Below are 24,575 nucleotides of genomic sequence, written 5' to 3'. Positions count from 1 at the left end.
ATTTCAAGGGAGAGAACTTGTTTAATATGGGTTAATTTCTGCCAAACATAAATGTGGGGGTGGCTCCTGATGTGAGTGTGTTTGGGGAGCAGGGATGGATGGAGGCAGCAGTAAGGATGAGGGAACATTTTGGTGACACATGATGATCCCATGAATGTATAGATGAAATCAGTGCAAGGCTTCTAGTAGCGTTTTCTAGTTCTAGTAACCGTAACCTTATCCGTAGGCAAGAGACAAGTGCCGGATCTCTTTCTCTAAACCGGTTTGCAGCGCTATCCCCGCCCCTCCCCCAGGAGTCAGGGGCGTGTCCGTGTGTCTGACAGACGTAGGTAAAGGCTCCAGCCGCATATACTGTTGTACATCCTGCTCACCCTACTGTTACTGCAACTGCCGCCTGTTCCCTGTATGTCCCGACTCACTACATACATGTAACATGTACCCGAGCGGCAGGGCGGCGGCGGCAGCAGCAGTATGACTGTGGGGCAGGTGAGGAGGAAGATGCAGCCTACGTCGGATTGTAGTGGCCCCATCAGCTTGTCCCCAGCAGCACCAGGGATTCCTTCTCTCAGCCGGACTCGCAGTGTTCGGGAGCAGCAGGCGCAGCTGAAGCACAAGCTCAGGGAACTGCCATCCCTACTGAAGAGCGGCCTGACCCTGCGGAGACGGAGTTCTGTGCTTGGCCCCTCACCCTCGTTATGTGAAGGCGACGACGCGGCTGTAGCTGGAAACACGAGCAGCCCGGTAAGTGGCACCTGGTACTAATGGAAGCGCCCGGCTGCCCCCCGTCACTCACTTCCAGTCTCCCAGCACCGCGTCAGTGGCTCTGCCCACGTGATCTGCACCTACACCTGTGCCCTATTAGCACCCAGTGTCACGTGCCTTTTACCCCAGTGTCACGTGCCTTTTACCCCAGTGTCACGTGCCATTGCCCCCTATGTTTTGCTATTTTCACAGTGATGTTGGAATGCTAATGTGGCACTGCCCTACTTTCTGCATTTCCAATACAGTGATATGAATGTTGCATTGCTTTCCCAGAGCTTCCCCCCAAGTCTGGACTGGGAGTCCAAATAGGTCCTGGCATTCCAAGTACACAGAGGCCCAAACAGCCCCCACTGATTTGGGGAGATTTAGTCACACAGCAATAAATCGTCTCTTCTTCGGGGCAACTAATCTCCCCCAACTGCCTCTCACCGGATAGAATCTAAGTCGCCTGTGGGATGGTACTCGGGGCACTTTGTTTTCTGAAGTCGCCTGACATTTCCTTGTGAGGAACTTTGGGCGACTTCGGAAAACGAATCACACCAATTGCCGGGAGGCAGTTTTAGTTGATTAGTCACCCCAAAGAAGAGGAGATTTGTGGCTGGGCGACTAATCTCCCCGAATCTGAGTGTGTGTCTCTGCCCTTATATGACAACTTACAGCAGCCCCTCTGGTATTTGCCATTCCGGGCCTGGCTTCCCTCATGCTTCCCAGGCAGTCGAGTGGGTGTTTAGGGTCATACCTGGGGTCTCCAATCGCCATCATTTATTCCTATAGAGTTGACATAGTCTGTGAGATGATCCTCATCAGTCTCTTACAACCTGAATTCCATGGCATATTCACAAGGGACACAATTCAGAATCCCAGAGCTGCAAGGTTGCAGATGTGATCACGTTGCCACCTTATTTATACTGCCTGAAGGACAAAATCTATTGACAGTAATGACTCATACCGTGAGAGCCCAGAGAGTTTGTGGTGTTAGTCTGTAGATTCAGCCTTGGGGAAACGTCAGAGATAAAAACTGCACTGTTTACACCCAGAGGGATTTGCAGCAGTCTACACATGGCCTATTTCTTTTTACAGTTAGGGAAACAGAGATACATTGAATTATAGGTAGGGATGCACTGAATCCAGGATTTGGTTCGGTATTCGGCCAGGATTCGCCATTTACAGCAGGATTCGGCCGAATCCTTGTGCCTGGCCGAACCGCATCCGAATCCTTAAAATCATGTGACTTTTCATCACAAAACAAGGAAGTAAAAGAATTTTTAGCCACGTGCGGGTGTCTTTTTCCATCCCCCTAACTGATTTGCATATGCAAATTAGGGTTCGGATTCGGTTCACTATTCGGCCGAATCTTTCACAAAGGATTCGGGGTTCGGCCGAATCAAAAAAAAAAGTGGATTCGGTGCATCTCTAATTATAGGCAATCCGATAATAATAATCTCATAATAATATTGTCATACTGAAAGCCATCTGCCTTTGACACCCTTGTGCTGCTTTGGAGTAGCGATGCACCGAATCCAGGTTTTCAGCAGGATTTGGATTCGGCCGAATCCATCTGGATTTGGTTCGGTATTTGCCTGAATCTTTCTCGAAGGATTCGGGGGTTCAGCCAAATCCAAAATATTGGATTCGGTGCATCCCTTCTTTGGAGATCCCAGAGGGGTTTCAATAGTTTTAACGTTATTTGTCATTATGTCTGCCCCTGGAGCCTTGACTGGAAAGGAGCTGAATGCTGCTAACATTATTTCAAGAGTCAGCACCAGCCAACAGACCAAAATAAATACTGTTTTCAGCTGTAACTACATTAGCTTTTAGTATGTTATAGAATTGTCAATTCTAAGCAACTTTTCAATTGGTCGTCAATTGAAAAATTAATTTTTTATTATTTGTGGGTTTTGAGTTATTTAGGTTTTTATTCAGCAGCTCTCCAGTTTGCAAATTAAGCAATCTGGTTGCTACAGTCTAATTTACCGTAAAACAACCATGCATTAATTTGAATAAAAGACTGGACTATTAATCGAAGATTGTCTAAATACAAAAGATGATTAATAAAAAGTAGCAAAACAATAAATATGTAGTCTTACAGAGCATAAGTATGTCAGATGGGGCCAGTGACCCCAATTTGGAAGCTGGAAAGAGTCAGAAGAGGAAAGCAAATAATTAGAAAACTATAAAAAAGAAAAAATGAAGACCAATTGAAAGTTGATTAGAATTAGCCATTCTATAACGTTCTAAAAGTTAACTTAAAGGTGAATCACCCCTTTGATATATTATCATCCAAACATGATTTCTAGGACGGGAAATAAGTTATCACCCCAAATTTTTTCCTGATACTCAAGCTGGGCTTTCAGGTGTATCTAGTAAAGTAAATAGGAATTCTCTCTGAATAACACCCTTACTGGCCTTAAGGTTGAGCTCTTCTTGCTTGATCTGCATATTTTATGTACACAAGTCATGGTTTATGGTTCTGTTTTCAAGTACAGTACATGATATTCCTGCTTCCTCTTTGCTTCCCTTTAGTTTTCCTGATGAATTGGGTGTCTTAGGGGTATATTTATCAAAGAGTGAAGTTAGAGATCACTACAGTCCACTTTTGTGAAATACCGCCTCTCTCCATTTATTTCTATGGGATTTCTAAAAGAATATTTATTAATGGGTGAAAGGGAAAGTTCATCTTTTGATAAATACGCCTTTAAAAATGCCACAGAAATGAATGGAGAGTGGTGGTATTTCACTCTAGTGGACTGTGGTGATCTCTAACTTCACTCTTTGATAAATATACCCCTTAGTATTTGTCTTGTGTACATTGCACTATGTATACAACATCTTCAGAAACCTGAACATAACACCCATAACAAATTTTAACGCATGTATACTATACATGTGCTGTAAAGGAAAACAAATGTACCGGCATGGGATCTCTTATCTGGAAACCCGTTATCCAGAAAGCTCTAAATTAAAGAAATGCTGTCCCATAGACTCCAAATTTTTAAAAATGATTTCCTTTTTCTCTGTAATAATGAAACAGTACCTTGTACTTGATCCAAACCAAGATATGATTAATCCTTATTGAAAGCAAAACCAGCAGATTTGGGCTTATTTAATGTTTACATGATTTTCTAGTAGACTTAAGGTATGAAGATCCAAATTACAGAAAGATCAGTTATCCAGAAAGCCCCAGGTCCTGATTATTAGGTCCCGTACCTGTACTAATTAGTGCATTTTAACTAAGGTGTTACTGGGGAATATAGTGTGCATTTTGCTGACCAATCGGGGGCCACTGCACTTAAATGACGAAGGGAGGGTTGTACCCCCCGAAACGTTGATACTTTGGTGGTATAATAAATGGGGTAATCTCCCCAACTGCATACAATTTTGCGCGTGCGGCTCTGTTTAAATACTTCACTGCAATTTCTTGACCTTAGCTGGTCCGACGGATAGCCTACACCACCAGTGCAGTGTAAAGTGGAGTGACGGGTGTGCGGTGAATATTATTACATTCCACTACCCTTAACCCCACATTTATTGGGGTCCCCTTAATATACTGTAAAGGAAGAGTGTAGAAATCTCAGTAGTTTATGACAGTGGAGACAATATAGCTGGGCTGTTCCAGAGGAAGCTTCTCTATAAGACATTATAATACTGTATAGACTGAAACTATTAAATAAAAATATGATGGTCTTTGTTTCTATGAGCTTACATAGAAATTTGACCCACAAAGTGTCCTGAAGGCTTTCCATATGTTTTGTGCAAAGTGACGGTGGTACAACTGCTATGATATGTGAGTCTGGATATATATTACAGGTTGGAAACCTTGATGCTAGAGACCCAATTACATACTTAATCTCGCTGTGTTAAGGTGGCTGGTGTAATACCGGTACCTTCATTTAGGAAGAGGATTGAGCCTTAGGCACTAGCAATAAAGAGGTAGTCCATCTGTTGCTATTTAAGAAAGACCTGACACTTTTTTTGCCTTGAGCAGAAATTTGAGCTGGCAATTCCTATAGTTATCCTAAAAGACCCAATGATTTCTATAGATATATATATATATATATAATATCCAAAACAGGGGGGTTTTGATATTATATATATATATATATATATAGATATATCAAACCTTAAACTGACATACATATTTTATTCTTTATTCAGATATGTTCAGCCTATATTTACTGGTTTACTGGCTGCCGTGTGTCTCTTGTAACCTACTGTAGTTACACCTCTGCTTTATGTTAGTCAATTTACAGCAGTTCAATGTGTGCATAAAAGGAAGTGCATTATATGTCGTAGTAAAGAGTTTGTTTTTAACAAAGTATACAAGTGGAATATCCCTACAAGCCAGTATAATTATATATGTACTTCCTCAATTTAATCTTGAACGTTTAAACCTTTGAACTTGTTCAAAGCAAATCAAACACTGGTTCAGCAATATTATTGCCTTCCTTATCGCTACTTTTCCTTTCATTTCCTTTGTGACTCTGCCTTCCTTCCATACTATGGCACTTTGTCAAGGAAGACAGGTGGCATTTCTATCTTTACAAGGAAAGCGGGCAATTCTAACATTCTAACCATCACAGCAGCAATTTCCTATTGCAGTCGGCCTCAATACAGAAAAATATTGTTTCATTTATCTTAGTACATGAAATAAAAAAAAGTAGGGACATATGTTTTGGGCTAAATACATCAGTGATAAAATAGATACTGTAGAGTGGATACAACTGCAGCCTACCGTTAAACACTATACCATAGTATATATGCAGTATGCATTGCCCTAACAAAAAGGGATTCAACGTGGTTTAGTGCTTCATTGGAAAGAAAAGCTCCACTTAACTTTAACACATCCCTTTGGCTTCTTACTGGATGTTTATGATGAATACTTAAAGGGATACTGTCATGGGAAAAAACATTTTTTCCAAAATGAATCAGTTAATAGTGCTGCTCCAGCAGAATTCTGCACTGAAATCCATTTCTCAAAAGAGCAAACTGATTTTTTTATATTCAATTTTGAAATCTGACATGGGGCTAGACATATTGTCAATTTCCCAGCTGCCCCAAGTCATGTGACTTATGCTTTGATAAACTTCAATCACTCTTTACTGCTGTACTGCAAGTTGGAGAGATATCACCCACCTCCCTTCCCCCCCAACCAGCAGCCAAACAAAAGAACAATGGGAAGGTAACCAGATAAAAGCTCCCTAACAAAAGAAAACAGCTGCCTGGTGTATCTAAGAACAACACTCAATAGTAAAAACCCATGTCCCACTGAGACACATTCAATTACATTGAGAAGGAAAAACCACAGCCTGCCAGAAAGCATTTCTCTCCTAAAGTGCAGGCACAAGTCACATGACCAGGGGCAGCTGGGAAATTGACAAAATGTCTAGCCCCATGTCAGATTTCAAAATTGAATATAAAAAAAATCGGTTTGCTATTTTGAGAAATGGATTTCAGTGCAGAATTCTGCTGGAGTGGCACTATTAACTGATGCATTTTGAAAAAAACATGTTTTCTGACAGGATCCCTTTAATAAATAGCGCTGCATAGGATTCTACATAATGACATGGCTGGCTGCAACATATAACCATTTTTAATCCCTTTATTTCCTGTTGTGTGCAATCCCTTGTATCATTCTGCTTCTCTAAGCATACTATTTGTGTCAGTAAGTTTAAGAAAGGATCGTTAAACCATGTTAAGAATTGTAGAATCCATGTATTGTTTAATATATTTATGACAGGACTTAAAATTGCTTTAAAAATGATGGGGCAATGTAATCTTTTGGTTGCCATTTTGCTCCCTTCTGGATGTACCTCATTGTTTCTGTAACTGTTTTGTGGCACTGACCTTGATAAACTGGTGTACAGAAGTAATACAACTAGTGGTTTGACTTGCTATTGCTAGTGGACTAACTGCTACATATATATATTATTTATGTCTTTGGAACTTTACTTTCATATACAGGTATGGGAACTTAGTTTGGATAAAATACAAGATACTGTTTTATTATTACAGAGAAAAACTAAATCAATTTTAAAAATCTGAATTATTTGATTATAATGGAGTGATGGGTTACTAGTCTCGTTACAAATTATGCACTGTTTATTACATTAGTCCAATACTGATAACATTTTTAACACGTATCTTTTACTTTTTATTATTAATTTTTCTTCCCATTGATTTGGGGGCCACAGCAGCCTGAAAAACAGAACTACCGTATATACTCGAGTATAAGCCGATCCGAGTATAAGCCGAGGTACCTAATTTTACCTACGAAAACTGGTAAAACTTATTGACTCTAGTATAAGCCTAGACACAACTACAGCCCTGTCTCCCAGCAGCGCACCTTCCGCCAAAGAGACTCCCCCAGCGATCGACCGGACTTCTTTGCAAAGTTGATGGTGACAGAGAATTGTGCAGAGAGTGCTGTGTGTCATAAAACCATCACTGATCTTTTGTATAACCAACAGATGGCGCTGTGTGATATTGCCATCACTGTTAATCCTTTATTCAACCAACAGATGGCGCTGTGTGATATTGCAGTTTATTCTTTGATACAACCAACAGATGGTGCTGTGTGATATTGCAGTTACTGTTATTCTTTGATATAACCAACAGATGGCGCTGTGTGATATTGCAGTCACTGTTATTCTTTGATATAACCAACAGATGGCGCTGTGTGATATTGCAGTCACTGTTATTCTTTGATACAACCAACAGATGGCGCTGTGTGATATTGCAGTCACTGTTATTCTTTGATACAACCAACAGATGGCGCTGTGTGATATTGCAGTCACTGTTATTCTTTGATACAACCAACAGATGGCGCTGTGTGATATTGCAGTCACTGTTATTCTTTGATACAACCAACAGATGGCGCTGTGTGATATTGCAGTCACTGTTATTCTTTGATACAACCAACAAGGCCAGATTGCGATCAGTTTGACAAATGGCTGGCGATACTGCAGTCACTGTTATTCTTTGATATAACCAACAGAGGGCGCACTGTTATTCTTTCATAAAACCAACAGAGGGCATTGTGGGATATTGCAGTCTCTCCCCAAGTGAACTGTTGGTATAGGAATGATTAAAAGTGACTGCAATCTCAGCTACTGCCCGCTGACCCGAGTATAAGCCGAGGTAGACTTTTTCAGCACATTTTGGATGCTGAAAAACTCGGCTTATACTCGAGTATATACGGTAACTATACAATTTGGTACACTCATCTAGGCTGCTGCCTGAATCAACAAAGAGGAATGTGTGTATAATTCAAATTCAAAAATTAATAGTAAATACAAAAGTGCAGAAAATAATATTGTATAGTCTCACTGCGTAAACCCCAGTCCAAGGGTTACCAAAACCCTTTATGAGGACATGCATAGCCTAACACGTTTCATGCCAATTGGGCACTTACTCATAGTTTAGTTAATGTTTAAACAATTTTTAGCAAAGTATTTGGTGATCCAAATTATAAACAGGCGCCTAATCCAGAAAACCCCAGGTCCCAAGCATTCTGAATAACAGGTCCTGTACACCCTGAGCTCTTGCTGTGCTCCTCTCATGAAGTGGAGCCTTGGTTTTTTCCACTCCTCTGTATGACATCTCATGTGATCTTGTGAAATGACTTATACAGATATGTACACAAATAATGTAAGATAGATATATACATAAAGCCACAGACATAGAGAGCCAAACACATAAGCCAGATACATTGTGACTCACAGCACAGCACTACTCTAGTCTTGACTAGATCTCACAAGTCAGCCTGATTTCCCATTTCCTGTACAGGCTCCTGTATATATTTACCCATAAATATCCCATAGTTTGTACTTGCAATTTTTATTAAGCAATTGAGTGACATGATTGTTGAACTTGATGAAATTATGCTGAAGGGGAGAATGTTGGCATTGAGGAAAAGGCACAGCTATAAGATAATGTTTACATGTACAAGTCTGAAATTGTAGGTAATTGTGTTATAATATTTCAGCATTTTTTTTTTTTTAAAAGGTTGATTTTTATTGAATTTTAACAACATAAAAAAACATTTGAAGAAAGTAAAGCTAGGTAGAAGGAAAGAAAAAGGGGGAAAGAAGAAAAGGAGGTACGGCTGAAAAAGTGACTATCACTGGTTAGTTGATGTGGCTGGCGACTCGAGCCAAGGGTTCCAAATAGTCTCAAATTTCTTCGGGCATCCGCGTGCTAAGTAGATGAGCTTGTACAGTTCCAGTTGCGAATTAATTAGTCCAATCCATCTATTCAGAGTCGGTGGCAAGGGGCCCATCCAGTGCAGTGCAACAACTTTTTTTGCGTAAAAGAAAAGCAACCTTATCAGGCATCTAGTGTGTACTCTAGGTATCACGGAGTCAAGGAGACCCAGAAGACAAGTAGCAGGGTTAAGTATCTGGGGAAGATCCAGTTCAGTAGCCATGAAGCTCACAATTGCCCTCCAATACCGAAATATCACTGGGCAATCCCACATTAAATGCATGAAATTAGCGACAGAGGCACCACATCGTGGACAGCTGGGTGAAGCAACTTTCCCCATCATAAACAGTTTCTGAGGGGTGAGGTACGTTTGATGTGTGATCTTAAACTGTATGAGCTTATCCCTTACACTCACTAAAGGAACATAAAGGTTGTCAATGATTTCTTCCCAATCATCTGGGTCAATACGAACCCCACTACTCTCCCACTTATACTTCACCCGGGGTCGGGGATCATATCTATTAGAAATTAAGTGCTTATATGCAGTGGATAGGAGCTTGACCTTGGCGGGTTGAGATATCACTTCCTCTATCCCTGTGTATTGTAGGTGCAGAGGATGGGTTGGGAACTGCGCGGAGCAAAGATGACTGATCTGGTTATATCGAAATTCGGACAGGTCAGGCAGAGAGAGGATCTGGCGAAGTTGAGGTAGTGTGGGAAGAGTGCCATCAGCATAAACTTGGGACAGCCGCTTAAGACCAAATTTAGACCACGTTCCCACTTCTGAGAATGTGACTAAGTGTAGATAGTTCTGTTACCCCATAAAGGTGAATCTGGAGATAGAGTAGTAGCAGCTTTAGTAATTTGCACAATTGCATCCCAGGCTCTCTTAGTGGCATCCATGACAGGCAGTAAAGGGCCAAGATCCCTTCGAGTTCTATATAAAGCATTGTGCAGACTTTCAACAGAAGTAAGATATAGTGCCTCTAGTATGGACGCCGGGTTATCAGCGTCAAACACTTTCCAACCAGCTGCATGCGAGGCCTGGGAGGCAAAATAGTATAGCTCATAATTGGGAGAGGAGAGACCCATCTGATCTTGTGGAGCATTGAGAGTAGCTCTGGAGAGCGTGGGCGTTTTGTTCCCCCAAATAAATTCAGATTGCGTTCGGTCTATATCATGTAAGGCTTGCTTGGGTATGTGGCAGGGGGTATTACTCAGTACATAAAGAAATTTAGGAAGATAAATCATCTTGCATATATTTATTCTGCCTATTAGCGTGAGAGGGAGTTTGGTCCAGTGCGCAAGTGTGTCCTTAAATTGACGGTGTAAGGAGTACAGGTTATGCTGCAAAAATAATGTCGGATCCTTATGCACCGTTATCCCTAGGTACTTAAAATGGTCTGCCACTTTTAGGTTACAGTCCGCAGCCACCTCTACTGGAAGCTGTCCGTCAAGGGGGAATAATATGGACTTGTCCCAATTAATTTGAAGGCCTGAGAACGTACCAAATTGTTTGACAATCCCAAGTACAGAGGCGAGTGATTGATGGGGGTCCGCTAAGTATAGGAGCGTATCATCTGCATAAAGTGAGACCTTCTCCTCAATTGTTTTGTAAATGAATCCCCGTACTCTTTGAGATTGCCTAATCGCTATGGCCATGGGTTCAATTGCCAACGCAAAGATGAGCGGGGAGAGAGGACACCCTTGACGAGTACCCCTTGTAAGGTGAAACGGAATGGAAGTAATGCCATTAACCCTGACGGAAGCCCTAGGTTCACTGTACATCAGCTTAAGCCACTTCGTAAAGGAAGGGCCAAAACCCATCCTAGTAACAACCTCCCACAAGTATGGCCATTCCACCGAGTCAAATGCTTTTGCCGTGTCTAATGAGACCACTATCCTAGAGCCCAGGTTTTCATGTTGTAATTGCAAATTAAGGAATAGTCTTCTCAGGTTAAAGCTGGTTGATTTAGAAGGCATAAAGCCAGTCTGATCAGGTTCCACCACCGTGGACACAACTTTAACAAGACGCTTAGCTAAAATTTTGGCAAGAATTTTAATTTCCATGTTGAGTAATGAGATTGGTCTATAGGAGGAACACAGTGTAGGATCCTTCCCTGGTTTGGGGATGACCACAATCGTCGCGTCTGAGAACGTTGTAGGCAGAGAGAAATTTTCAAAGGCATACAGCAGGGTCTCATGCAATTTGGGGACTATCTCGCGTATATGAATACGGTACCATTCTATAACAAATCCATCCGGGCCTGGGGATTTGCCGGAGGGAAAGGATAGAATGGCTTCAGCAATCTCAAGAGGAGAAATCGGGGAATCCATGTACTTTGCTTGTTGCGGTGAAATATTCGGAATGGGAATCCCATTAAGGTACTCATGAAGATCAGCATTAGAGTAGTGTGCAGTGGAAGTTATAGAGAGAGGAGTAAAATTTACTGAATTCCAAGGCTATTGCAGGGGGGGGGAGGTCAACATTTCCCCAGATGAGGAGAGTATCCTGGGGACAGCAGAAGTACCATTGGGAGGATTGGCTAGGAAAGCTAGAGGCTTGCCATTTTTATCACCATATGCAAACGTAGTGCTGGTGGCGTGTAGAAGTTGCTTTTTAGTCAGTTCTACCCTATGCAAATTGAGATGTCTAATAGCAGTAGCAAATTCCCCATGCGTCTGTGGCGTGGGATTGTCAACATAGGCCGCTTCAGAATGGGTAACTGCCGATTCTAGGCATTGCAGAGTTTCTTTTGAGGTGTTTCTAGCTCTGGCCACTGCAGCCATTAGGGTACCCCTGGAAACTGCCTTAAAAGCCTCCCAGGCAGTCGAGGGATCCGCAGAGCCATGATTCACACTCCAATATTGTGTAACTGAATCAGCGGATTCCCCGACCACACTAGGGACCTTCAGCCAGTATGGGCTCAACCTCCAAGTTCTATGCGTGGGGTCAGAGAGGAGGTCTAACGAAAGAAGCAAAGGGGCATGATCTGAGATTCCCCGCGGTAAATATCCAACCTCTCTAACTTTGGGGAGGAGATCCGGGGTAACTAGTGCCAAATCTATTCGTGACAATGACTGATAGGTAGTAGAATAACAGGAAAATTGCCTGCGCTCCGGGTACTTCCAGCGCCACACATCTACCAAATTGTACGCCCGGGCCCAATCTGCAAGTTTAGAGGTATGCACTGGAGGAGCGGACAGCCTATCCAACAGAGGGCTACAACAGTTGTTAAAGTCGCCCATAATACACACCGGGGCGGGAGGCAATTGGATCAGAGTCTGATATAGGTCATGAAGTACTGTTTCTGCGAAAGGGGGAGGAATATAGATATTAGCTATGAGGATAGGAAATCCAGCTATAGCACACGCCAAGATTTGAAATCTGCCTGCTCTGTCCGAACGCACCTCTATGAGGTCAAACGGGAAACCTTTCCTAACCAGGACTGAGGTGCCTCTAGCATATGTCGAATACGTAGTATGGTGAATATATGCAACCCACGGTTTCCGGAGAGCCAAGACCCGACTCCCAACTAAATGGGTCTCCTGGAGTAGGAGAATATGTGGGGTGTAAGATTTAACATAATTGAAGACTAATGCCCGCTTTACCTTATCATTAAGGCCCCGAACATTCCAAGACACTAACTTAACAGTAGCCATTTGTTGGTGAGTAAAAGGGACGGGTACTCACTCTATGATGCATAAGTTTCAGGCTTCCGGACACCCTGCGACCCATGAGTCCACCAAGTACATATATCGTTATCCAGCCAAGGAGGGAAAGAAAAGAGGAAAAGCAAGACTGAAATGAGGTAGAAAAGACATAGTTAAAACAACGTACACAAAAATAAAACCCCAACCCAACAGCCCCCCACCCTGCCCAACCCTCACAGTCTGGCGGGCTTAGTATCCCAAACATAATATCAACTGGGGAGTTTGGTTGCCCTTAACAGGCTCGATCCAAATCTTGTTGTGGCCAAAGAGCTTCCGTGGTGATCGGTCAACGGTTCAGTAAACTTGAACTGTAAACTGCAGAACAAAAGGTTATCACGTAATCCCAAGGAAAAATATCAAGTTGCATATATGTAGCAAGAGTTGTCTTGTACACAAGAAGGTCCAAGGCAGATGGTAGTGTCAAAATAAGGATAACGGCAGCACCTACATGAGTCCAGGTGACTTGTGAAGGGCACTGTGTCCGCCACTGATAAAGTCTCGGTACGATAATGTGCTAGACCACCCGGTACTGCCGAGACATACAGAGGTGTCAACAACTTGGCAACATGAGAGAAACACTTGTACTGACAGTTACATCTTGCAATAGGGATCACATTGAAGAGTAATAGTTATCAGCTTTTCCTCTTCCCTTAACAGTGAAAGGACATTGAAACCATGTACAGTAGGTCAAATGCCTGATGAAGAAGAGGGCCAGGAAAGAACAATTACGGCCTGGGATTTCTGCCAGACCGTGCCTCAATCCAATTCAACGCCTCTTCAGGAGTATTGAAAAAATGAGACTTGTTTGCGTCAATGACTTTGAGTTTAGCTGGGTATAGCATGGCATAAACCAACTTCAGGTCACGCAACTGCCGTTTTACACCGGTAAAGGTGCTGCGCTGTTTCTGCAGATAAGTAGAATAATCAGGATACAGTGATATATTGGCTCCTTCATGCACCAGCTGGCCTTTCGCTCTCGCAGCAGAGAGAGCCACATCCCTATCTCGAAAGTGAAGTAATCGTATAAGAAAGGGGCGCAGGGGGAGCACCCGGAGGTCTAGGACGTCCAGGGACGCGATGAGCCCGTTCCACTGTATAGTGTGCGGTGAAGGGTGCATCAGGCAGAAGCAGCTTGAGCCATCTTTCAGCGAAATCAGTAGGTGAATTGCCCTCTGCGCCCTCCGGGAGCCCCACTACCCGCACATTGTTACGGCGTTGACGGTTTTCATAGTCATCTAGGAGAGAAGCTTGCTGCTTTATTTGCTGCTGTAATTCAGTGAGTTGTGCTGGAATTGGTGTACACATATCTTCCAGAGCACTGACCCTGGCTTCCACAGCTGTCGTTCGTTCTCTCACAGCCTGCAAATCCACTTTGATCAGAGATAGGTCAATTTTAACCTCCTCTATGTGTGTAGTGAGCGTGGTTTGACAGGTCGCTATTGCGGCAAGAATTGGCGCAAATGCCGTCTCCGCAGCATCTTCGGGCGGTATTGAAGAAGGGGACGAGGGTGCAGCGCCATCATGGCCAGAACGCCGCACAAATTGGTCCATCTTCTGTGACGTGTCACCAGGCTTTTTCGGCGCTCTGCTACTACGCATAATAAGCGCTGGAAGGAATGTTCACCTCAAGAGGAAGTACAGTTCGTTAGCTGATTAGTATATTGTCAGGATCAATAGCACCACGGAGCTCTCAGAAGCAAATTCCGTTCAGCATGGAGACAGTAGAATAAACAGTTCTGTTACAGCAGTGCTGTGTGAAAGTGGTACATTCAATTCACAGAGGTAGAGGCCCACTACTTTGTAGTATATATAGTGCAACAGGGATCATAGAGATGACTCATAGCTATGGCGCTCTGTAATCCCAAGCCACGTCACACAGGCACCAGGAACAACAACACAGTATTGTAGCTGCACATACAGGGTACCTCAGTTGTGGGGCTGTGGTGGCACTGTAGGCTCTTCACCCACTTTGAGAGCAGTGCAGGATCTGGCAATGTGGAGAACCGTTCCACTATAAAGACCTGCGCCCTCAGTAATGGCTGCGCAGCATCGCAGAGTACATGCGTTCCAGCGTGGAACGCCTCATTGGCGCGATCCTTACAGGGACTGTCGGCCACAGGGAGCAGGCAAGGTATCGGTACGGCACACCGAAGGAGTTCAGGCCGTGGAGACAGGTCAGCTCCGTGTCGCAGCGCCCCGCACGGAGACCTGCAGTGCGGAGGAAGCAGCGCCGCAGCTCCAGGCCGCAGGTAAGCGCTAGTCCCCGGCTTCCGGCCGAAAAGTAGGCCCCAATTAGCAAGGCGGCTCTGTAGGTGTCGGAGAGCCGGATTTAAATCTAACTCGTATCGGGTAGCTCCCCAGGCAGTAACAGCAGAAGGAGACGGTAGTTGCAGCTTTTTTAAATAGCGAGATGGGGCCAGATTGATCGGAAAGGCTACAGAGCTCTGGTGGAACACGTCTGTGCCGAAATGCAGCTAGCCACGCCCCCCCCATATTTCAGCATTTTTATTTCTTACATGGTTTTATCTTTTTTAATGTAAGGTATTTTATCGGTTTAGTGCTTAGGCTAATGGCACCCAGGTCTCTGAATACACCAGTTGAGAAATGCCCTCAAAACTATTGGATACAGTAAAAATAAAGGCATTTATTGTTACAATAATAATATGCAGTGTCTTATGTAGCCAGTTCAATCACATGTGATCTGTCTGTTCTTATTGTCTTGTGCCTTAAAGGAGAACTAAACCCCCAATTGTGATAAGTCCCGATTGGCCCCCCTCCCTGTCTCCCTCTGCAGTCTTACCCCTGAATTCTTTCCCCTCTAGAAATAGCAACCGCACATGCAGAGTGAGCGCAGTGGAGCCATCATCTCCCCTTCGGCAATTTCTGACTCTTTTGGCGCATGCGCAGTTCTCATGAACCGGAAGATTGCTCCAACTGCGCATGCGCCAATATCCTGCTCACTTCATGAAGATTACCGAAGAGAAGAAGATGGCGCCCGTGAGCTCTGCTCACTCTGCATGTGCAGTCGCTATTTCTGGATGGGAAAGAATTCAGGGGCAACATTCGGTCTGTCGGCAGCTTTTATCGGCCCGTGTATGGCCACTTTTATTGCTGAGTCCTGTTTCAATAGCCCTATTCACGTCTGCATGTTCAGCTGAGCAGGATAACCTCTCACTCACATGCTTTGCCTTTAGGATTCTGACTGGCCATAGAACACATGTCAGTTTAAATAAATAAAGCAACTGGGCTGATAGCAACCCTTCAGTTAATACATATATCTGATCAGTTCCCCATAACAATGATTTATATAGCAATGGGTGACCTGTTGGCTGAATCTTTCTATTTGCAGTTTTTATGAGATTATGAGATTAGCTGTACAGGTTGCTGACCCCCCCACAGCAAAATGTTTCCAGCCCACCCATTAAACTTTTGGGAATCTAAGCGCACACATTGCACATTCCCGTGCTAAAGGCAAAGTGGAATATTGAATTTTTGATAGTTATGGCACTCCCACTGGCACTGCTGCAGTTTTTGATTTCTCTCTCATATCTCTCTCTGTCCATTGAAGAAGAAGGCTGGTTAAACTAAATAAAATAATAGCAGCCTGAGCACTCCTACACATTCTGCTACAGGATCCTGGCAGCTTAAAACACAGCGTGCTTTCTCCTGGCATGCCATCAGCCTCGGATTTGCACAGGGCAGGCCTGCCAGCAACATGCATCTCATTAAGCAGAAGCTCCACTAGACTGTTTGAAGGTGAATGTGACAGCACATGTGACAGTCCCTATTGAGGTGGGTCAATTCAAATTCACTTACCCAGAAGAAGGCAGGGCTTACCAAAAAACAGACTAAGGCATGCCTTTTTTAGGGCAATGGCAGACATTTTGATGCCCATGTGAAATTGTCTTGCGGGTGGCAAGACAACCAAAATATCTTTCAATTTAAAAGCATTGGGATCTCTATGTTCCTGCCAGTGTACATGTTTTCTAGATCAAAATTGCTCCCTGCTGCATTTCCAGAGGAGGATTCTATATTTGACAAAATATAAAAATTGTGAACTTGGGATTCAAAACAAATAACAATATTATCCAAATTCACCTGCTCTCTGGTTGCCAGACATTCTCTTATCTGTGGATAAATAAATTGATTTTAATATGGAAAGGACAGTAATTTTAATTTGGGAAAAATCTGCTAATTAGCCACAAAAGGAAGAAGAATCAAGCTATGCAGCATCTGTTAATTTTTTTGATCAAGTAAATATTTAGTACACGAGAAATGAAGCGTAACTTTAAAATGCGTGCTGTGCTTAGAGCCAGCAAGATGCCAAATGTCAAACAGTAGCTGAGAATATTACTGTTTCATTTAGCTTTGTCTTTTCATGACAAAATAGGCTTTTGCTTTTAAATTACAAATAATCTGTAAAAATGAATGCAAATTCTATGCTGTATATTTCTTTATTATACTTAAAGGGAAACTATCGCGAAAATAAAAATTTAATATTCGCTTCAGCATACTGAAATGAGAAGCTTTCTATATACAATCAATTTATCTTCACTAATCCTCTCTCAGCATCTGTTTCTCCTCATTCTGTCTTCATTCAGGAGTTGGGTGTCAGATGAATGATGCAATATATCTTATAAGGAGCTCTTTTTTTCTAGAAGATGGATTAGAGCTTACTCTATTAAAATCACCAGAAATCCTGTCTCTCTACATGCAGAATTTGTGCAAATGACAGTTATTTTGTTTGTACTGGAATCAGTTATTTGAGTGAGCTCTAATACATTCAGTGAAGTATGGTAAGCCACCCATGTGTCACAAATTTTCAGAAAGTGTAATTGGGCTAGAGATCTCACCTTTCATCCCTATCCAAGTTCAAAATTGAATGAGGTGTAAGGGAACAGTAATCAGCTACAGCAGGTGGCAGCAGAACCAAAAGCACCCCTGCACAAAATATAGATGCCTGCTGGGTTTCTAAATTAACACGCAAAAAAACAAAGATCATCTTCCTTTGCAGTGTCAAAAGAACCTCTTTAGACCTCATGCAGATTATTATGAGTCATGTCAGACAGCAATCAGAATGTCAACAGCTGTCAAATTTCACACAGCCATGCATTAAAATAGGAGACACTGATTCATGCGTAGCACGTGATTCAGCTACCAGTGTCATAAGGTTTTAGCTTCCGTCTGATTCAACCAGTCGCAACCCATGAAAATATATTGCATTTTACAATGAAAAATGTACAGTGTAAAACATGTTCTAGTGATTTTGTAGGACTGTCAAAATCGAGTTTAAAGGAAATGTCTCATAAAACCAGAGAGTAATTCTCTTTTAAATGGTCTGAGACATGCAGATAATTTGAGTTCACCTATTGGCTCATTATCAGCATTGGCGTAACTATAGAAGAAGCAGACCGCCGCAGTCACAGTGGGGCCTGGGAAACAGGCCTGGAATGTGGGGTCTTCTTCCTTTATAACTAATAAGAAAATCCCCTCCTCCCCAGCCGATTTCTTACCAGCGAGGAAAGAGATGCAACTCGGGGCGGGATTTGGATGGAATCGGGATATGGGAAGAGTCAGAGCAGGACATGGGCGGGAAGTGGGTGGGAAGTGGGCGGGAGAATGGGGATATGAGTGTGCTAGGACCCTCTGAAGGTTTTTTTGCAGAGGGCCCGGCACACTCTAGTTACGCCACTGTATGTAGCCTCTACAGGTATAATAGATAACGTAATTCCCTCAGTGAGATATACCGTACCTTACAGCCTGTTTATGCTTTGGAATATAGGACTCTGTCTGTTCTATTAAATGAATGATTGTGAAGGCTAAATAGGAATATGTCGTTGTTTGCATGTCCTTGATATGTGTTTTTTTACATAAAAAAAATCTGATTTTTAGTTATGTTTTAGCAACTTTTCTGATTGTATATTTTCTGGTACTAATGGACCTAATCGTGTGATTCTAGATCAGTTTTATCTGAAAAAGGGAAGTTAAGGTGATAAGAGAACTATGAGCAGAAAATAAAAATGGTTTTGTGAATAATCACGGAAAACTGAACAGCACTCTTTTGAATTAAAGGACATTGGTATTAGTTGTATCTCTTTGCATTGTCTTGAGGCTTGATGATTATGTCTTATTTTTGGCTATACAGACAGCTAGAATAGAAGCCAGATAGAATTAAATATATAAAGATAAACTATTTTTTCCAGTGCTTAGATCATTAATGCAATTTAGAAATTTGGAGCGTTTTACACATTTTGTGCAGCCAGTGATGTCCCTATCCCTTTGCAAGCCACACCAGTGAGACTGAAGGACTTATGGCTGGTAACGATATCAAAGGGTCCTTCACACTGCAGGGGCTGCTGTTGCTTCTATAATACACCACTTGGTGCAGCCTTTACACTGTGTTTTTATAGATTAATTTTAGACATTGCTGCTAACATGCATGTGCAATGTTTAATTAATCATTTTTCGATGATGCTTTGTTTCTTGACTTCCAAATAAACAAAGCACATTTTGTAAGTTGAGTTCAGATGAGAGCATTACTTAGTATTTATATGGCAAACTGTATACTTGTGTGTGTGTGTCCAGCACTCTGTGTAGAATGTTTACCTTACCAAATTGACAGAAGGGTAACTGGGAAATTCAAATATAGGCTTCATTTGCATTCTGCTTCATTGATTAAAAACCTGACAGCTGGCGAGCTCTTTTATTTGCCTTCCAAAGTCTTTGTTGGGCAGGTTGTGTAACCTGAGACTATTTGGCTTCTAAACCCACCTGCACAACTACCTCTTTTGTATGCCTGACCTTAAGGTAATTAATCAGCCGTCTGTTAGCTTTGCTCCATTGTGGTTTCCACCTTTTTTCCTCTAATAAGCAGAATGAAGGCACACCAGGCCTGATATCCTTTTCTGATTCTAATCTTTTGATTGTTTGTGTTGCTACTAGCATTTCCCATAGAACACCGCTAATGACATCCCAAGGGTCACTGTTTTACAGTTACACCTTTGGGAGGGGACTTATTTAGGGAACAAGTGAATGGCAGTTTGAGCCATGTGTTTCAAAGACTTCCCTTTAGGGCTAGTCCACACGGGGAGATAGCGACGCGTTTGCGGTCGCGGCGACAAAGCGCCGCGACCGGCGCAGGCGACAGTTTTGTATGGGCGCCTATGTAAAAACGCCTGTGCTAACCACACGAGGCGATGCGCTTTTCAACAGTCGCCTGAAAAAGCCTGGCGTCGCTATCTCCCCGTGTGGACTAGCCCTTAGGCTGTAATAAATGAGAAGCCTCAGGAGTTGCAAAAACATTCAATCCTTTATCTTTTCCCAAACTAGGAAAGAGTTCTAAGGTAGTTATAGTCACTGCAGGAAACTGTATCAAAGCTTGGTCCTGTGTGAATACATTTTTAATTACTGTCTAGAGGTTGACATTACAGTCAGAGGGTTCCACTGTCCATAATTTATAGAAATAAACACTTTTAATTAAATAATTCAGTAAACTATATTTCTAACCAGTGGTTGATGATTCAGTCGTGCTCCTAAGTGCTTGTGTGAGAGGCTCGTGCAATCTCTCTTCAATTGGACGAATTGTGTAGAACATAGTCGTTGAAATATGAAAATAATGAAGCTTGTGGAGTTATGTCTGGCTCCAAGTTGAGGTGCTCGATAATCACAAGGGTATCCAGAGAGTAGTTTTTCACCAAGCACTGAGATTGAGTTTGGATTGGTTTGGTTATGATACAGAGGAGAAGCCAATTAAAATAACTTGAGTATTCCTTGGATCCTTGGTCATATGCTGTTTTTATTTGTGCCTGTAAGTTATCCATCCACTTATGGGGCAGAGACTTCCTACAGTGTCTCTTACCACATGGCACTTAATCTCTTTATATTTACTGTATACTTATCATTTATCTTTTAAGCAGGTAAAATTGTGCAATGCTGCATATCCTAGTAGTGCAATAGATACATATTATGTAGATACAATTATACATACATATATTTGTGATATTAAGTCCTGGGGATGGCACAGTATCTTTTTAAAAGTGGCACTGTCCTTTTAAATTTAATACAATATAAATGTCATTCTGCCGTTAACTAGAACCACAGGGCATTCCTTATTTTAGACTGGATAGAGAAAATACCTGTATCTCTTATTGTTAAACATTTATTCAAGCTGTTGTCATGGAAACCTCATTATCCTGCTGGTATTCATAAGGGATATGTGGTGGGTAGTGAATTCAAATGCTTGGAGATAATGTAATTACTGTATATACCAGTGTCATCTCAGGTAACACTTATCTCTGATGTTTATCAGTGATCAGTTACCCAGAATGACCCATGGTGCAACCCAAAAGGACCTTGAATGGCAGCCCCTGTGGCTATGTAATAGCTCATTTATTTTAACTGAATCTAACACAAACAGTAGATCACATGTTAATAAATACAAAGCTCATTAAAAAATATACAAAAATAGGAAAAAACAATCTGGTTCCTTCAGACTAAGACTTCACCATAGATGTTGTGGCCTCCCTATTTCCTTTGCATATCCCACACAAGTGAGTGAGCACTGGTTTTTACCAGTAGTGTTTAATTATATATCAACTACGTGATGATATTTTTTCCAGAGCAAGCTTACAAAAGCCTTAAAGGGGATGTAAATCCAAAAAATAAAATTTTGTTGAAATAAATCACAATTCTAAGCACTAGTGATGGGCGAATTTATTTGCCAGGCATGGATTTGTGAATTTCTGCATTTCGCCACCTGTGAATTGTTTCGTGAAACTGCTGCGAAAATTTGCCGGTGGAAGAATTTGCTGTGACAAAAAAGTCGCTTGTGTAACAATTTTGCTTGTCAAAATAATTTTGACGCCCATTGACTTGAATTCATTTGGACAAAAAGGTTACATGTGTAAAAATTGTCGAGCTAATAAACATTGTCACTCGTCAAAATAATTTTGACGCCCATTGACTTTAATGCATTTGGACATAGAAGTTGCGCGTGTAAAAATTGTCGCGCATCAAAATAATATTGGCACCCATTGACTTCAATGCGTTCTGCTAATTTTTCGCTGTTTCGCTAATTTTCCGGCGAAACGAGACAGATTCACCCATCACTACTAAGCACCTTTCTAGTAATCATCAAACGTTTTAAAGTTTTGTATATATATAACTTCTATTCAAGGCAGAATCTGTCTGTCCCTTTCTATGCTCTGCCATAATAGTTCTGACTTTTGAAACAGTGTAGAATAAAGCCAGCTGAATAGCAGACCTCTAAAGAAGAATGCAAGGCTGACTTTTTCGCTTTAAGAAGGAAAGCTACTGAATCAGTTTAATAGCAATAGATTAGCCACAATAGTGTAAGATATAACACTATATTTATTCTGTAGAATGCTTTACCATACCCGAGTAAACAGCTCTAGACGCTCTCTCTGTTTGTTTAGGATAGCAGCTGCCATATTAGTTTGGTGTGACATAACTTCTTGCCTGAGTCTTTCCCTACTCACTTATAGCTCTGGGCTCAGATAACAGCAGGGAGGGGAGAGGGAAAGAGGAGCAAACTGAGCATGCTCAAGCACTAGCCCTGGAGGTTTAAGCTGAAAGAAGGAAGTCTGATACAGAAGCCCATGTATACACAATAGAAGGACAGAAATGCTATGTGTCTTTTGACAAAGGGCTATGAGCAACATTACTTTGAGGGTTTACTGGTGTATTTATATAGACCTTTCTGATAAAGCTTATTCATTTTAACCTTTCCTTCTCCAACATTGCCAAAAGCAACAGAAGGATACAGCTCCAAACTGCAAATAACTTTAAGACCACTATAAATGATTAATGTAAAGTTGCTTACTATTACATTTCTTTTATTCGGCTTTATTAGGCATTCTGATTTAGTCTGACTGTTGGACATGTGCAAATCTTGAAATCATGATGTATCAGTTTTTTTTCACAAGAAGGCAAATCTGGCTGAACAACATTTCCCCGGATGGCATGTTGAAACGAGCTATGGGAAGGCATCTTGGCGGTGAATTTCAGCCTTTCCATTGCTTGACAGAAGGCGCTGGGAGGCAAAGTGCAAGGAAGCATGAATCTTGTAATGTTTTGCCTGAGTAGACACTAAAGAGGTAGAAAAGGCAAGAACTAAATGAGTATTCATGTGCGTGTCTACCTTTCACTTTGATAGCTTATATTAAATTATTTACCGCTCCATTTAAAGGTTGGAATGAATTTTACCTTTTGAAGGGTGTCACGGAAAACATTATCAGAGTAGAACTCCCCTTTTCATTATCCAGTAGCCAATTTAGTTGAAATCTTGGTCTGCTTGGTGTCCTTAATGCCTCTTACTGCTGTGTCGTGGGACATGGCACATTTGGGCAAGTGGACTGAGTGGATTTATTCATAACAGATGGTGAAAAAAAGAAAAGAACGGGAAATATTAGGAGCTGTCCCAGTGGATTAATATAAGTTTGCTATGCCAGTGAGATACTTCTTCTAGACATGGCCACAGTCCGCTAGAGAAAAATACCACCACTCTTCATTCAATTTCTATGGGATTTTTAAAAGAGTATTTATCAATGAGTGAAAGTGAAAGTTCACTCTTTGATAAATATGCCTTTCAAAATCCCATAGAAATGAATGGGAGAGTGGTGGAGTGTACTGTGGTGATCTCTAACTTAACTCTTTGATAAATCTGCCCCTTAGAATCTGACCTGCTACGCACACTAGTCTTTGGCACTGTTCTGTTGCATCATTGTAATAACTTAGGTTGAAAAAAGACACACATCCATCAAGTTCAACCTTTTAAGTCTATAACCTACCTAACTGCTAGTTGATCCAGAGGAAGGCAAAAGCCCCTTCTGAAGCTCCAATTTGCATTGGCGGGGGGTCCTTTCTCACTACAAGATTGCAATTGGAACCATGGAAAAAAAGCAGTTGGTGGCACAATCTGGTGGAAAATGAGTACTGCAAATAATATTCTTTTAGAATGTTTTACATGAAAAAACTAGCATACTCTTTTTTTAAAATATGCTCTTCGTCATTTATTTCCTGGGAAAAGAAACACACATCACATTGATTTTTTCCCAAGATTCTGTACAGCCCCTTTAATAAAGTATTAAGAACACTTTTGCTTATGTACTTGATTCCAGTTTATGTACTGAGAGCAGTTTTGAAGCTGAAATGTTTGTGAAGGTCTTTCAAGGTTGCCTCTTATTGATTAGTTGCTGGTCCAGATGATTGCAAAGCAACTCTTATAGATTGTTTAGAAATTGTCTTTTATGTTGCATTTATTGGGGAAGCCCTAAATAGCAAATCTATACAGTTTATAGATATACATTCAGTGGAAATGGGCAGGGATTTACAATTCATTAGTCTTGCGTCTGAAAGAAATTTATTGAAGCCTAGTTTAAAATTCTTGTTTGAAGTCAGGCATTTAAAAGGGAAGGCGTGGGAAGATTTTGTTTGCTAAGTATGTACCGCACCTGTAATTTGTTAAATATATTTTTTAAAAATCACCTGCAGCATATAATGGCCCAAAAAAATTAAATATACATGATAATCCTTTTCAGAATTGTCAACAGTCCTCAGCACAACATGGGTGTGCCTTGATTTCTCAAATGGTTAATTGGGGTCAGAAAATCTTCTACTGTAAATCTGAGGTTAATATTTCTGTACCAGAGATGGAAACTTTTGTTTTAAGCTCAATATACCTGTGTCTACAGTCATTGCAAGGGTTCTTCACAATGACAAATGAGCACTGTGAGTGCAGAGTGTCTACTGCCATGTGATAATGGCCTAATGGTATGTGGTAAAGGAACATTTTATTTTACACTGTAAAGTGCTCCTCAGATCTATTTAGGGCACTTAACAATAAGGCGTAGTGTAAAACCATGGAGCAAAAGTGCTGT

The 24,575-nt window shown here is 41.7% G+C and overlaps 1 protein-coding gene across 1 annotated transcript in view; it reads left to right on the top strand.

The window, feature by feature from the left end:
* Positions 1 to 299: 299 nt before the first annotated feature.
* rapgef5.S (Rap guanine nucleotide exchange factor 5 S homeolog) overlaps positions 300 to 24,575 on the top strand; it is a 35,793-nt gene continuing 11,517 nt past the window's right edge. The window contains 1 exon segment of the mRNA NM_001096829.1: positions 300 to 741. Coding sequence (NP_001090298.1) covers positions 472 to 741 — 270 coding nt within the window. The 5' untranslated portion in view covers positions 300 to 471.

Source organism: Xenopus laevis, chromosome 6S (assembly GCF_017654675.1).
Source record: "Xenopus laevis strain J_2021 chromosome 6S, Xenopus_laevis_v10.1, whole genome shotgun sequence".
NCBI lineage: Eukaryota > Metazoa > Chordata > Amphibia > Anura > Pipidae > Xenopus > Xenopus laevis.
Note: the sequence above shows the minus strand (reverse complement) of the source record. Positions and strands in the feature narration are given on the sequence as shown.